The sequence below is a fragment of the Primulina huaijiensis genome, chromosome 6, assembly GCF_012295235.1.
Source record: "Primulina huaijiensis isolate GDHJ02 chromosome 6, ASM1229523v2, whole genome shotgun sequence".
Lineage (NCBI taxonomy): Eukaryota > Viridiplantae > Streptophyta > Magnoliopsida > Lamiales > Gesneriaceae > Primulina > Primulina huaijiensis.
The window spans coordinates 22,428,984-22,443,981 of record NC_133311.1 but is presented as its reverse complement, the minus strand read 5'-3'; the positions used below and the strand labels follow the sequence as shown (position 1 = coordinate 22,443,981).

The 14,998-nt window shown below is 35.3% G+C and overlaps 3 protein-coding genes and 1 pseudogene across 3 annotated transcripts; 1 reads left to right on the top strand and 3 right to left on the bottom strand.

The window, feature by feature from the left end:
• Positions 1-1,828: 1,828 nt before the first annotated feature.
• On the bottom strand, positions 1,829-3,617 carry LOC140979513 (bidirectional sugar transporter SWEET5-like). Its single transcript, XM_073444935.1, has 6 exons — positions 3,419-3,617; positions 3,174-3,210; positions 2,834-3,050; positions 2,571-2,732; positions 2,359-2,478; positions 1,829-2,269 (listed from the first exon to the last, which is right to left on the bottom strand). The coding sequence occupies exons 1-6, from the start codon at positions 3,459-3,461 to the stop codon at positions 2,117-2,119; spliced, it is 732 nt and encodes a 243-aa protein (XP_073301036.1). The 5' UTR covers positions 3,462-3,617; the 3' UTR covers positions 1,829-2,116.
• A 1,899-nt stretch (positions 3,618-5,516) lies between these two features.
• Positions 5,517-5,948, top strand: LOC140979198 (RING-H2 finger protein ATL66-like). The gene has a single exon (XM_073444528.1). It carries the CDS (start codon positions 5,517-5,519, stop codon positions 5,946-5,948), a length of 432 nt encoding a protein of 143 aa, XP_073300629.1.
• Positions 5,949-7,211: 1,263 nt separating this feature from the next.
• Positions 7,212-8,800, bottom strand: LOC140978405 (protein DELETION OF SUV3 SUPPRESSOR 1(I)-like). Its single transcript, XM_073443389.1, has 3 exons — positions 8,645-8,800; positions 8,429-8,524; positions 7,212-7,581 (listed from the first exon to the last, which is right to left on the bottom strand). The coding sequence occupies exons 2-3, from the start codon at positions 8,520-8,522 to the stop codon at positions 7,436-7,438; spliced, it is 240 nt and encodes a 79-aa protein (XP_073299490.1). The 5' UTR covers positions 8,523-8,524; positions 8,645-8,800; the 3' UTR covers positions 7,212-7,435.
• Positions 8,801-10,157: 1,357 nt separating this feature from the next.
• LOC140979197 (pyruvate decarboxylase 2-like) lies at positions 10,158-10,947 on the bottom strand (annotated as a pseudogene).
• Between the last annotated feature and the right edge of the window lie 4,051 nt (positions 10,948-14,998).

The following is a 14,998-nucleotide window of genomic DNA, read 5'->3' as shown; positions in this document are numbered from 1 at the left end:
CGGTTTATAAATTATATACATAATAATCATTATTTTAGAGACAAATCGTGTCCACATATTTGTTAATATCAATAAAAAAAATAATTTATTTGAATAAACAAATTTTGTTTAAGTGGGACATTAAGACATAATGGTTTTTGTACCATTTCTGTAAGTACATTGTATGTACCTTACATTGGAATTAATGTATATTTGAAATTGAAATTAAAGGTTTACGAGACATGACAACCCATGTGGCCTTCTAGCACGAACGATACCACTTATGTTTTGTTTGGAAAGCATTTTTTATTTATGAAAATTTAATTTAATTTTCTTACTTTCTTATTTTTTTTCCAGAATATAATATTTATCAACATTTTATATCGCAATTTATAATAACTTATAATTCCGAAAATATTCTATTATTATTAACATGATACCACCTCGTCATTATTAAAAAACCAATATTATTAGGAAAAAAAACTAAATATTTGTAATATGATATAATTCAACCGTAACAAAGATGTGTTTCTCTACTACACTTGATGTTTCAAATCGTGCTACATTTTTTTTCAAACAAGTCACGTTTGTACAAATTATTAAAAATTAAACGCACTAAAAACCAAATATGAACAAAATACAAATAATCGTTAATGAAATATTCGATTCATCTATTTTTTTTAGAAAATCGACAATAAATTGTATATTGAACACTTCAAATGAATAAAAAAAAATATATCGATGATTTTTTAATTAAAAAATGAACATAATATTTTATCATCGATATATTCTATTTTTTTCGTGTACTACGTTCAATGTTTTTACTTTTTAATTATTTATATAAACAAAACTTGTTTAATTAAAATATAACACGATTTAGAACATCAAATATAACATGAGATTTCGTACCATGCCAATAAATTTTTGTATAGCGCTGATTTATAGCGAAAGTATCTCTTTTGGTAGGTGATGGGTTTCAATATACGTTTTTCCACAATTTTTAAAAAATATAGCATTAAATATTTATATATAAAAGATTTTATTTCACAATGATTAGATTAAAATTTATTTGAATTGATATTTGTGTAAATAATTATTAGAAAAGATTTTTAAAATTTTTAATATAATAATTTTACATGTTATGTATGGTTTTGATAGAAAGAGATGGAAAATTATCATCGTTATATACATTCTTCACTTCCATCTCATTAATCGTACCCCATTTTACATAAAAATCAAGAAAATATGTGACGTAGATCTTGCCTATGTAAGTGATTCTGTGATAGAATTTGATAGAAAACATCGTGCAGGGATCAAGAACGCGGAGAAATGGAGAAAGGGAGTGACAGTTTGTGAGAGCAGATCAGATCAGATAGATTTGAAGAGTCTAGATGAGCTGTTGGAGAGGCATCTCAACAGGGCTTTGACTATGGAGAAGAAGAATGAAGAGGAGTACCCCGGTTCCCCCGCCGCGATGCCCGAGATGTTGTCCAAGCTCCCTTACTAATGTGATGAAACGATGCTGGGATGCAAACCCAGATAAGCGTCCCGAAATGGATGAAGTTGTTGCGATGATAAGAGGCGATTGACACATCGCGAGGCGGAGGAATGATCCCCATTGATCAGCAACAAGGTTGTCTGTGTTTTCGGAAAACTCGTGGCCCTTGAAAATGTACCTTTGGGAGCATGTAAAATTACCATATTTCTTTCGCATTCTAGAAAATTGGAGAAGCTGATCATATTTTTTAGTCACCATCGTCATCCGTAATGTGTTCATTTATCTACTGTATGTTTTGTCGATACCGCTCAAGTACTATGTAATAAAAGTCTTAACTCCCTAAAACATGAATCAGAAAAGGCAAACTAAATTTGCATTGTGCCCATTAATTTAAAATTTGTATCCGAAAATACATCATATATTTGATTTTTTTTTTTACAGGTACACATGGAGTGTCAAAATCAGTTACTTTACATCAGTGCTAATTGAATTTTTACACAGGTATTCAGCATGATCTTAATCCAGTTCTTAGATGTTGATCAATTGCCCCATCATGTCGAACAGATGTTTTAAAACTCTAGATACAAGAATAATTTACAGAACATAATGTTGTTTAGGCGTGCAGCCGTAAGTGTATTATCAGACAGGGGCTGCGGAATTAGTTCTCTGAAGTTGAATCTCCGGCTGGCTGGTGTTGCCGGTGCCATCGTCGTCCCAATCGGTGGTCCCATAGTAGGTTGCATAGAGTATCAGTTGAACTAGCCCAGACAAACTTCCCAAACCATTCGGAACCTACATGATCACAATTTAAAATGGTAAAAACCCATTCCTATAAATGAAAATATTAGGGAATGTATTACGATAGAAGAAGTGATTAATACCATGACATAGGGATCAAACTTGATGAGAGCATATGAAAACCAAATCATGCCATTCAAGAAATTGGCAAGCGACAGATAGAAGGGCATGAATTTCACGCTCTTGGTTTTAATAACCCGTTTCTGCAAAAATTCAAAAAAAAAATCTAATCAAAACAACAACACATATATATTTTCTCATACTATGATGCATATATATATTGGTTATAACATACCATGACGGTCAAGGGAGATGTGTACATTATGATGTTGAAAACTATACACAATATTCCGATGAGCATCGATCTTTGTTTGGTGCCATGCAGAAACACCAATGTTATAAACACCACAACCACCATGAACACCAATTCGATCAGTAGAGCCAGAAGGATTTTTCGCTGAATTAATGTATAAGTAAGCAACAGATTAAATCTACGTACGTTCAAAGAGAGATATATAATTAGAATGAGATGGATAAAAATAAGTTTAACATATATACGCGTTTGGGCCAATCAGAATAGACGAAAAAGACGGTGACGTAGAAGATCTCGATGAAGAATCCGACACCATTGATGGTGACGACCAGAAGGCTGTCTGGGTGAACGAAGGGCATCCCGTAGAAGACCCACATCGCGCAGTTCAGCACCGTCGCGATATACGGGTCCGGTTTGAATGCTTGCACCGATTTCGCTTTCCATATCTTGAAAAACGTTGGACTGAATAAAATATATGTAACTAAACGTTATTTAATTTACTTTATAGAAATAATTAATGCATACATAATCATTACATATATATATATTCTCTTCACTTAATTTGTATATATATTAGAGCATTACAGCGGGGAGAGGAAGAGACCAAATGAGATCACATTTCCTGCAAATTCAACAAAAGAAATCATTATTACAAAATTAAATAGGCGATAAATAGACTAATTAAAAGGCATCTGCCATTTACATTTAACAAGAACACATGCATATTCATGATGACCTGAAAGCTAGCTTAATCAATTTATAGATAGTGAGAGATCATATTAACGTACTACAACATGACTATAAAATTTTGATTTAATTGAATCACATACCGATAACTCCGACTATGGTCCTAGCTGTTTCTGCGTCCACCATCTTTAAAACCCAAAAAAATGATCAAATTGCGCAACCACGAATGCCAGAAGGGGTGACAAAATATACATATAATCTGAGCGTTGGAATGATCTGGAGAAACAAATAATTCCAACGGCTGTGATATATATTTGCCGTAATACTTCTGTTATGGGTTAACCTGGGCAAAGGGATCTATATATAGAGTTTCAAATGGATATTTGATGGCTATGAATTCACCTGTTTTCCTATAATTTTGGAGTCGAGTTGACTGCAAACTAAATATTTACGATAAGTTTTGATCTTTTATTGATAGACTTACATACGTGAATGCATGCTCGATCTATCATTAATTATCTGCTTGAAATAATCCCCTTTTTTATGTATTTAAATTATTCAAAAATCAGCATTTTATTTAATTTTATGTGTGACATCATATGTTTTTTTTCTTTTACGAAAACAACATTGCTACAATCTCCTTTAATCTGAAAACACTTTTTTCCCCTTCCATGACCTAGAGATGCCTTACCAATTAAATCCTTTCAGCATCAAATATCTAAATTATTTATTTACTGAAATATTTAATCGACATAGTTCTTGTCTTTTCTCTTTATTTCAATCTTGTCTGTTTTTTGTATGCAGTCTCCAAATCCTAAATCCGCCCATGTTTGAAACGATGTAGAACTGCTGAGTTATAATTTTTTAGTGGAAAAAGAAATTAAACGAATTTAAAATTATGAGATATTCAAATCTATCTTATATAATAATGAATAAATCTTTTAGATTAATTATATTAGTCATTTTAGTAGACGGATAAAAATAATCATATAATTATTATAACAACCTATTCTATTTTAATAAATTCAAAAAATAACGAATAATTTGTTAATAATAATTAATAACTTAAAGATTTAAAAACTAATTAATTAGATTAAAAATCAATAATCGCGTACATAACTTGAAGATTTAAAAACTAATTAATTAGTATTCACAGTATGCTGGTTCCTCGTTGGAAGAGATAAGAGAGGGAAACTTAAAATATTATGTTTAATTAAAAGAGTCGTGGCGTGGCAGTTTCTTGATTCATATGCATGAAGAAGCTGTGTTTAAAAAAAGTTGATGTATTTTCTTTAGTCGAATTATTTTACTTAATTCATTAATAGTCGTTGAAATTTACAGGTAATCATTTTTAATGTCTTGCTAACATGTTTGGTTTTATTGGTATTACGATATAACAATTTATATTATCTGTACGTGTTTGATGGAGTGCTGACCTCCTCTATCTTGTGATTTTCTTGTCACGTCAATTTATTGAGAAAGCAAACTTAATCTAATTTCTCCACTCTATAATTATTTAAATTGTCATTTACTCAAAGTTTAGGTATGCTTTTTCTTTGGTCAAATCATTCTCCATCAAGATAAAAAAGCATTTCATAATTATTTTAATTTCAGTCAAATTTAAATATAGGTTAAAATCTTAAGCATCTTATAAGGTTATCACTTTTAAATGAAATATATATATATATATATAATATATATAATCTGTCAAGTTGTAACTTAGGTTTTCAATTTATAGTTTACACCACAAGATATTGTGTAAAGTTATAATGTTAGACCAAAAAAATAATTTTTAATGCCGTTTTGGTTGCTGTTGAATACAAGTAGAAAACGAATTTTATGCCAACTTGCAGCCAAATGCCATTGTCACTTCATATCCACCAAACTAAAGCTCCTTAGACTTCAAATAATACCTCTTGTACATTTTTCTCCTTCAAGATATTGTTTCCACTCTACGCCATCAACCAAAATAATAATAATAATAAAAAGACCTATCAATTTGCAAATAAATTAAATGAATGAACCAACGCCTGATGTCTTACATAGATACATGTTTATTCCTTTCTTGGCGATCTACATGTTGGAATTCACTCATCCGTTTTTTGGTTCTTCCTTTGTTTGTTTTGCATATAAAAGTAGTGTTTCTAGTAAAGAAATCTAAATCTTGAAAAGGGTTCTTTTTCTTGGGAAAAACCAAGCTACTTGCTTGATCAAAATGCTATTTTTTATCGTAATAAAGCCATGATCATGGAGATTGTATTATCTGTGACACTTCTATTTGTCGGGATAGCTGCTTTGGTGATCATTCACATTTGTGTGGTGGGGAGAGCTTTCAGTGGTGATTTCCCAGTGAGGGCATCGATTTCAGACCCTAGTCGAGCGGTTCGGATTCCGAGCATGAGACAAGAGGATATAAAGGAGTTGCCATGTTTTGATTACAAGGTCGAAGAGAATGGGAATAGAGAATGTTCTGTGTGTCTGGAAAATTTCAAGAACGGGGAAACGTGCAAGAAGCTGCCCAAGTGTAGTCACAGTTTCCATTCCGAGTGTATTGATTCTTGGCTTTTGAAGACCGCAGCGTGCCCAATATGTAGAGCATCTGTTGGATCATTACACTTTGAACAAGTTCACAATAGGAGCCATTCAGATGAACTTGGAGTAGAATTAGTCTAGCGTCGCCTCACTGTATAGTTTTTGTTCTATTGATTGAATGTTTGCTGCGTACGATATAAGCATTTTGTCAGTGCTTAAGAAATTATGTGAATGTGCCAGACAACGCAGCATCAGCCTATGGTGGGAGAGAAGAAAGAGTTGGATTCAATTGTTTTTATTATTATCCATTTGGATTTTTTCTTTTTATTACATTTGATCGAGGTTTTTCTCTATCACCAGGTAGGTATCAAATCCAAGTTTCTCGCATATTAGTAGAAATGGGTTTATGCCACGGTACCACAACTAGAACGATTAATCGAACTGGATTCTGAAATGTTATATTTATTCTTGCCATTCTTGAGTATTCATGGCTCCTCCCATTAGTAGAAAAATTAATTTTGGTCAAATCACACTGCTCCCTAAATATAATAATAATTTCATAAACAAGTAAAGACATAATATGTCTCATACGTTGACAATGTTCTTTCATTTGGTTGAAAGATCAAATAAAATAAATATGACTTTAAATTAAGAGAAATTTATTATATCAAGATCGTATTTTTAACCATAGTTAGATTGTATTGTATAAGACTATAATTTGAAACTTCCAAAATGAAAGGTGTGTTTAGAAAAGATGAGAAGATAAGCATAAAATTAAGAAGACGACAAAACTTCATTAAACGACACTGTTTCGCCACCAAATATCGTTGGTTCCCATTTTCAAATTTGTGCGATTGTGGTATACGGTAGGCCACTAGGCAGGCTCTTGAATTTGGCTCTTCCAGATAATTACCATCTATGGGCAAAACCCACCTGCCCTTGATAATACCCTCCCCAGAAAATAGATTTAATATTGTCATCTTATTTTCAGTTTCCACGTCACATTTAAATTCATTTTCAATCACTCCAAAAATACCATATTTAATATGGTAACACAGTATAATTTATTAGTTTAAAATGTTGAAATACTACAAATTTTGAGAGGGATTCTATGTCAAACAGTCTTGTCCACTGTCCAAGACTTTACGCCTCTACTTCTCATACACAGACCATATAACCGATAATTATTCTGAATTCCTCAAATATACTTTAAACATAATCATTTTTCAGATGGAATAATCACGATTCATACATATGAGGCCTCCGGTTTTATTTTATTTTTCTAAACCAGCGATGCAAGAACAGCATCATCTGAAAATGACTTCTGATAAGGTGTTAAAAAGGACTTAAATCACGAAGAGATACAAGCCATCCCATAATATCTAGATGCTTGCAATTTCAGAAATCATGAACAGTAATTGCTTCATTAAAAATGTTCAGTAATCATAATTATACAGGCAAAAAACATTAATCCAGGAATAATAGACGATCTATGCAGATAGAATCTGCTTTTACCAGTTAGAGTTCAAAATAAAAACGTTGTGTCAGTAACAACAAGGCCATGAAGATGAGAACCAACACATTCAAAAGTAACCTCGTAAGGGCAAAGCACGACCATCATCAACAAATCAAGTAGACTTGGCCTCACTCTTCTCACCGATGCTCTCTAATTCCTTGCGAAGCTGCAATGAGAAATCATCACTGACATCATCATCATCCCAGTCATCTTCCCATTGCTGAGTCACTTCTTTGCCTTCCTCTTTGTCATCCCACTCTACAAACTCCAAACACGTGAGGGGGCAAAAAAATCCACAAAACTTGGCACTAATAAAGATTTTGAGTACTCATAATCAAGTCACACATTGACGACTTCATGATTCCAATGAACAAATGAAAAACTGACAAGATAAAGCAGAGAGTTTTGCATTGCATGTCCATCGTTTAGGAAAGGCCAAAGGGCAATTAATAATAAACAGATCTGACCAAGTCGAGTAACCAATACAACATAGGATCTTCAGAATTCAATTTTCAGTCTTAACACATCTCGAAGAAAGACGTGCAACAAGAAGATCAAAATGATAAAACAAGAGGTGCTGATCATCAACTTGGTTTAATAAAGATTGGTGCCTCCCATGGATGTATGCTATTGAAAGCCGAACCACATAAATCCTGTCTCCAGTTTAATTTCTGCCTTGATTTACGTATATTAAATTGCTGGTTAAGACCAAATCTTTAAAGGTCATATTGCTTGTTCTGTGATTGCAGGACTTTCTGGGCATTCTGTTCAAAAGTTGTGCTCGATTCTTGGTGAATTTCGGGTAAATCGCGGTTGCTTACATAACAAAGCGCTTGTGAGTTGTAAGTCATCTCAAAGATTTAAATAGTAATCTTTCAGGTTTCAACTTCGAAACCTTGGTTCATACTCCATGACACAAAATGAAGGACATTGCATCAACATCGCCAGTGTTTTCAACCAAGCAGAGTAACATAATTATCAGATTCAAACATTTTAATTACTTAAAACACTGGCATAAAATATTCACCACATATTTGAATGGATAAAACTCAATTCCTAACACAATCACAGTTCACAAAAATACACTAAAACTTAGAAAGGTTACCACGATCAATATCAAAATCCTCAAACTCGTCATCGTCTTCGAATATATCCATCTTCACTTCTTCAGTTGTAGGCTTTGGGGGTTCAGTCTCCATTCCTAAATCATGCAACATTTGGTTTCATACCGAAAAATAATACACAGAAAAATCAAAATCTCCGGTGTAAAACCTCCTAAGAATTCTAGCTTTGAACATACTCAATCAACGATTCATCTTACCAGTTACGTTGATTGAGAGGTACGATATGAATAAACGATAGATCTTTCTCCAAGTTTGAAAGAAATTTAGGGAGGAAATCGAATTTACAAGAGCCGAATAGGTGAAGTTTCCATCTCGACGACGTAGTATGTGCAACTGAATCAAATTACGAAACCGCACCCTAGGAATAAAAAAAATGCAATTTTAGCCCACGATTGAGAAGTTGCACCAAGAAAGTGGAGCAGCCCCAATACCAATAAAATATTTAATGTGAATCTGAAATTATCAAATTTGGGTCATACTCAAATATGTTTGAAAAAATTCGAGTCGAATTCGAGCCTAAAATTATTTTGTCCGATAATTCGGAAGTCTTAATATTATATTAATATAATTATATATTAACTAAATATATTTAAAATCATTATTTTCGAGTAGTTCGCAAATATGTTTGAATATTTTGAGACGAAATCGATCTTGAGTCTTGATTCAAATAAAAAAAAATTAAATATTCGATATTTGAATCGAAATTGAGCTCAAATATATTTACTTTGTTTACGAATATCACACAATATATCTAAACTATATATATTTATTTTTCAAAATTCAATCAATATTTTTCTTTATAACATAATTCTATTATTTAAGATTCAAATATAACAAAATAATAATAATAATAAATTAATTAAATAATTAAATGAGCCAGCTCTAGCTCAAAAACTTGGGCCTAATTATATTTTGAACTTGATCCGATCACAATATGTCAAATGATATTCCTACATTGATGAAAGATAAATGAAAATCGATCCACAAACATAAAAATGATGAATAAATTAAAGGACCTAAAATTTCAAATTGAGTTGCTTCAATAAGCTCTTCCTCACAATACACCTATGTATACAGAACACAAATATTCCAAATTATTTTTTCTAAGACACTGGAAACTAACTACGAAAACTGGATGGACTAATGAGTTTACGCACCTTGGTAGTCCAGCATTGGCCCTCGCCGTTGCAAATGGCGTCCACAAGTCCCGTGCATTTCCAATTCTTGATCACATTGTAAGGGCCATCATGGATTTCAACTTCAATGGTGTACTACCCACCATTGTTGATCAAGAAAATAATGCTCTTTTGAGCACATCAGATCATTGTTGAAACATCTAGTGCAGTCACCTGCCGAGAAACATCATTTTATGTCAATACTTAATGGCGTGCGCATCGTGGTTATTAGACTGATGGCTGTTTAGATGTAGGATCCCCTAAAAAAGGCTGAAAAAAAGAAGATGTCACTGCATTGCAATTCACGATCAAAGCATTTCTTGCCTAAAGGACTGGCCTCAGGCACACACACCTTTTGCGCTTCTCATAATTAGAGCTTTCGCGTGTATACATTTCAAGTTCTTTAACATTATTTTGATTTCATCCTTAAACATATACAGTAAGAGATAGCAACAACTTGAAGTTTCACTATGCTTAAACTCTGAAAGGTTTTTCGTTACCTGAAAGCTTCCATCACCAGTGCAAACAATCACCCTTTTCTTGGGAACAGATTGTGCATAACCTAATGTAGCACCAACTGACCAACCAATCGATCCATGCTGCATTTGAAACTCATACCTGCAACACCACCACCTTTTTGCCTCAAATTTTATTGTAACTAAAATGGCATAAAATGACAATCAAACAAACAAAATCTCCACTTAGCCACATCCCTCGGGCTTTTTCAGTTTCTGACAATTAAACCAAGAATCCCTTGTTTCGGCAACCACAGAGGTTTCCCCACACAACATCTTTTGGATATGTTGGAAAAGCATATTCACTCTCAGTGGCCCGTTAGACTCATTCTTGACAGGCGACCCATCAGACACATAAATCCGCTTGTCATTCTCATACGCAGTAGCGTTTTCCTCGATTTTCTTGGCCAGTCCCCGAAGGAAATCTTTCATCAAGACAGCCAAATGAAGGGCCGTGAGCAACGATGACACGATCAGGTTGCACGATAATTGCTTTGTCCCTTTTCAGCAAGAGGGATTATCCCACCGAACTATAGTCCTTAAGATCGGGCCCACAAATACATAAGCATCGCAGATTCCACAATCTCACCACAGAATGCCGTCCCGACTGCACCTCGGTATGTGCCGATGATGTGAGGATGCTGCTCAGGGACCATTACCACAGGCATTTACGAGCTCAACAAATTCAGAGCAAGCTTTAGAAACTCGTAGTTTTGGCCCGCCGACAATCACCGGCTTCACTGCCATGTTTAGAAAGGCTGCTGCTACATTTATTGCAGCTTCAAGGCCCCTTTTATTGCTAAATCTGTTTCACCGTCGAGGAATTTCATCAAACACTCGAGCTGAGAAAGCATCGAGATATAAAGTAAAAATTAAGCACTATTCCGGCAAAGTGATAACGTATAGAAAAATATGTTAAATATGACAATTCTAAAAGATTATACATGAAGACTCCGAAACAATATTTTAATCCACATCCGATCCCCGTATTCACCTGGTAACACGTGACGGCCTGGAAACATCTCAGTTCCTGGCTGAAATCCGGCAACCCAATTGAAATCGACAGTAAAAAAACTAGGGGGCAGTTAAAAATCGACAGTGAAAAGTGATGTCCGTAGAATGGGTAAAAGGGATTATTAGAAGTCATTTGATGAAACACGTTTTATCCTTAGTCGCATTTATCCTTCTTTGCTGTTGGTATAAATAGATTGACTTGTGGTAGTTGAGCTTCAAGACTTTCATTTTTACAAAATTACAATCTGATATACAGAGAAATAGCTTTTCTCGTTCATCAATGGAGTTTTGCCTCCATATTATGTCTCGTTTTCTTTTCTAATATGGTATCAGAGCATTGAATCCGATTGCTCCTCTATTCTCGCCATGGTGAAAGCTAATGCGCCACATCTTCAAGCTACGACTTCACAGAGTGGGAGAATTATCGATGATTCGAGCAGCCCGTATTTTCTCCAAAATGGTGATCATCCTGGTCTGGTGCTTGTATCTCACTTCCTTGCAGGTAACAATTATAATACCTGGAGTCCTGCGATGTCTATGGCACTTACTGCTAAGAATAAGCTCGTTTTCGTTGATGGAACGTTCGTGCGTCCTCTTCCTGAAGATTTGTTGTATGGTGCTTGGATTAGATGCAATAGTATGGTGATTTCGTGGTTACTTAATGCTGTAAGTCGAGAAATAGCTGATAGCCTCATGTATATGGCTACCGCACATGAGATTTGGATAGATCTCCGCGAAAGGTTCAATCAAGGTAATGCACCTCGAATTTTTCAAATCAAAAGGCTATTGACTGGTTTACAACAAGGTTCAATGGATGTTAGCACTTATTATACTCGTCTGAGAACTTTGTGGGAAGAATTGAAAGATTTTCAGCCGCTATCGGTGTGTAAATGTGGTTCTATGAAGGATTGGGTGCAATACCAAAATCAGGACTATCTTGTTATGCAATTTCTGATGGGACTCAATGAGTCATATGCTCAGATTCGTGCTCAAGTTCTGATGATGGATCCGATTCCTGTAATTTCGAAGGTCTTCTCATTAGTGGTTCAGGAAGAACGTCAACGATCCATACATTCTGACACTTCTGGTTTGTCATTGGATCACTCGTCCCCTAATCCGAGCATAGCGATTGTCAAGGGACCTTCATATGGTAAAAATGATAAAGGTAGAAAATCAGATCTGCCAACTTGTTCTCACTGTCATTATCCGGGTCATACTAGTGATAAATGCTACCAATTGCATGGATATCCACCAAGTCATCCCAAATACAAGCCAAAGCAATATTCTGTATCCACGAATAATGCATCTAAAGTTCGAGCAAACCATCTTAAAGTTGCTAATACTCCAGCTAATTCACAATCAACCAGCAGTGCACCCAATTCACTAAGTCCCGACCAATGCAAGCAGTTCTTTGCTTTCTTGAGCACTCAACTGCAGCTTGGCTATGGCACCACTATGGATTCGAAACATCTTGAGGCATATGCATATTTTCATTCCTATGAGCACTCCTTTTATGATTCTTCTATCCTTAATAATCATTGGGGCTTAGACACGGGAGCCACACATCATATTTGCTGTTCTCTTGCATATTTTCATTCCTATAAAACCACAAATTCCACAGTCACACTACCTGACAATTCCACAATGGCAGCGACACATATAGGATCTGTTTTGTTGTCCCCTGACTTGATACTCGAGAATGTACTTTTGTTGGCAGCTTTCATTTCAATCTTGTTTCTATTAGTTCTCTGACTGAACGCCTAAAGTGTTCTGTGTCCTTTTCTTCTGATTCTTGTGTCATTCAGAATATCACCAAAGGAAAGGATGATTGGGATGGGTAGCCGCGTTGGTAACCTTTATGTTCTGAATCCATCCAACAATTTTCATGCAGTCTGTAATGTTTCTTTTACTCATAGCCAATTATGGCATTACAGAATGGGACATCCCTCTTCACCTAGGTTGTCTGTACTAGGCCAGTTCTTTCATGATGGTTCAATAAATCCAAGTGATGTACTTGACTGTTCAATTTGTCACCTAGCTAAACAAAAGAGATTGTCATTTTCTCCCAACAATTTAACTTGTGATATTCCTTTTGAGTTAATTCACATTGATGTTTGGGGTCCATTTCATCCTTTGAGTGTTGAAGGATATAAGTATTTTCTTACTATTGTTGATGATCACACACGATACACTTGGATATATTTGATGAAAGCCAAATCTGATGTTTTGCGTATCTTACCTGATTTTTGCAAGTTGATCCATACACAATTTGGTTCCAAAGTCAAATCTGTTCGTTCTGACAATGCTCCAGAATTGAATTTCTCCAATTTCTTCAAGGCCGAGGGAATTGTATCATATCATTCATGTGTTGAACGACCACAACAAAATTCCGTTGTGGAACGAAAACATCAACACATCTTGAATGTAGCTCGAGCTTTGCTGTTTCAATCACATGTCCCTTTAGTTTATTGGAGCGATTGTGTATCTACTGCAGTCTACCTCATCAATCGAACTCCCTCTACACGCCTTTCTGATAAAAGTCCTTTTGAGTTGTTTCAGAAGCAGCCAACTGACACGCACCTTAGATCATTCGGGTGCCTTTGCTATGGCTCTACACTTTTGAGCCAACGCTCCAAATTTTCTCCTCGTGCCATCAAATCTGTATTTCTTGGATATCCCTCGGGTTATAAAGCTTACAAACTTCTTAACATTGACACCAATGAAGTTTATATATCTCGGGATGTTGTTTTTCATGAGCACATTTTCCCATTTGCAGACCAGTCATCTCCACCCGACTCTTCTTCTCATTTCTTTTATGAAAATGTCCTTCCCACACATATTCATCTACCCTCACCAGCTGCTGACCCAATACCGCAATCTCATTCTAAAAGAGTGTCCACCAAGCCTGGTTACTTACGTGACTATCATTGTTTTGCTACTTCCTCATGTTCACCCGAGCTGTCTACTGCTCATCCCTTGTCATTGGTTCTTAGCACTCATCGGCTTTCATCTTCCTACCGAGCTTTTGTCAACAATATTTCATCCATTCATGAGCCTCACACATTCTCTCAAGCTGTTCAACACCCGGAATGGTGTCAGGCCATGACTGATGAGTTGAGTGCTTTAGAGAACAATAACACTTGGACCATTGTTTCCTTACCTCCTGGTAAACATGTCGTTGGTTGCAAATGGGTCTACAAAGCAAAGTTTCTAGCAGATGGGACTCTCGAACGATACAAGGCCTGCTTAGTCGCAAAAGGGTATACGCAACAAGAAGAGGTGAATTACTTTGAGACTTTTTCTCCTCTTGCTAAGTTGACCACAGTCCGAACCTTATTAGCTTTAGCAGCCATTCGAGGATGGTCCTTGATGCAACTTGATGTAAACAATGCATTTTTGCATGGTGACTTGTTTGAGGAGGTTTACATGTCACTTCCTCCCGGATATGAACGATAGGGGGAACCTTTGCCACCTAACGCTGTTTGCAAGCTACAAAATCCTTATACGGACTCAAACAAGCCACTCGACAATGGTTTGCTAAGTTCTCTTCCACTCTTCTCAAGATTGGTTTCGTTCAATCCCATGCGGACAGCTCCTTATTTGTTCGTACACATGGTGATGTGTTCTTAGCCTTGTTGGTATATGTGGATGACATAGTAATTGCCACAAACAATGACACTGAAGCTGAGAGTTTGAAACTTTTCTTGAACATGCAATTCAAGTTAAAGGACTTGGGCGACTTAAAATATTTCTTGGGTATTGAGGTAGCCAGATCTTCACGAGGTATATACATATGTCAGCGTCATTACGCACTTCAGCTAGTCACTAAAGCTGGACTCATTGGGAG

Bases quoted from the DNA above. Each gene is read 5' to 3' on its own strand.
- LOC140979198 (XM_073444528.1), top strand. From the start codon at position 5,517: ATGATCATGGAGATTGTATTATCTGTGACACTTCTATTTGTCGGGATA.
- LOC140978405 (XM_073443389.1), bottom strand. From the start codon at position 8,522: ATGGAGACTGAACCCCCAAAGCCTACAACTGAAGAAGTGAAGATGGAT. The intron at 7,582-8,428 runs GTAACCTTTCTA...TGGAGTTTGTAG, and splicing joins GGATTTTGATATTGATCGTG to AGTGGGATGACAAAGAGGAA.
- LOC140979513 (XM_073444935.1), bottom strand. From the start codon at position 3,461: ATGGTGGACGCAGAAACAGCTAGGACCATAGTCGGAGTTATCG. The intron at 2,479-2,570 runs GTATGTTATAAC...GAATTTTTGCAG, and splicing joins CATCTCCCTTGACCGTCATG to AAACGGGTTATTAAAACCAA. The intron at 2,270-2,358 runs GTATTAATCACT...GTGATCATGTAG, and splicing joins AGTTTGATCCCTATGTCATG to GTTCCGAATGGTTTGGGAAG.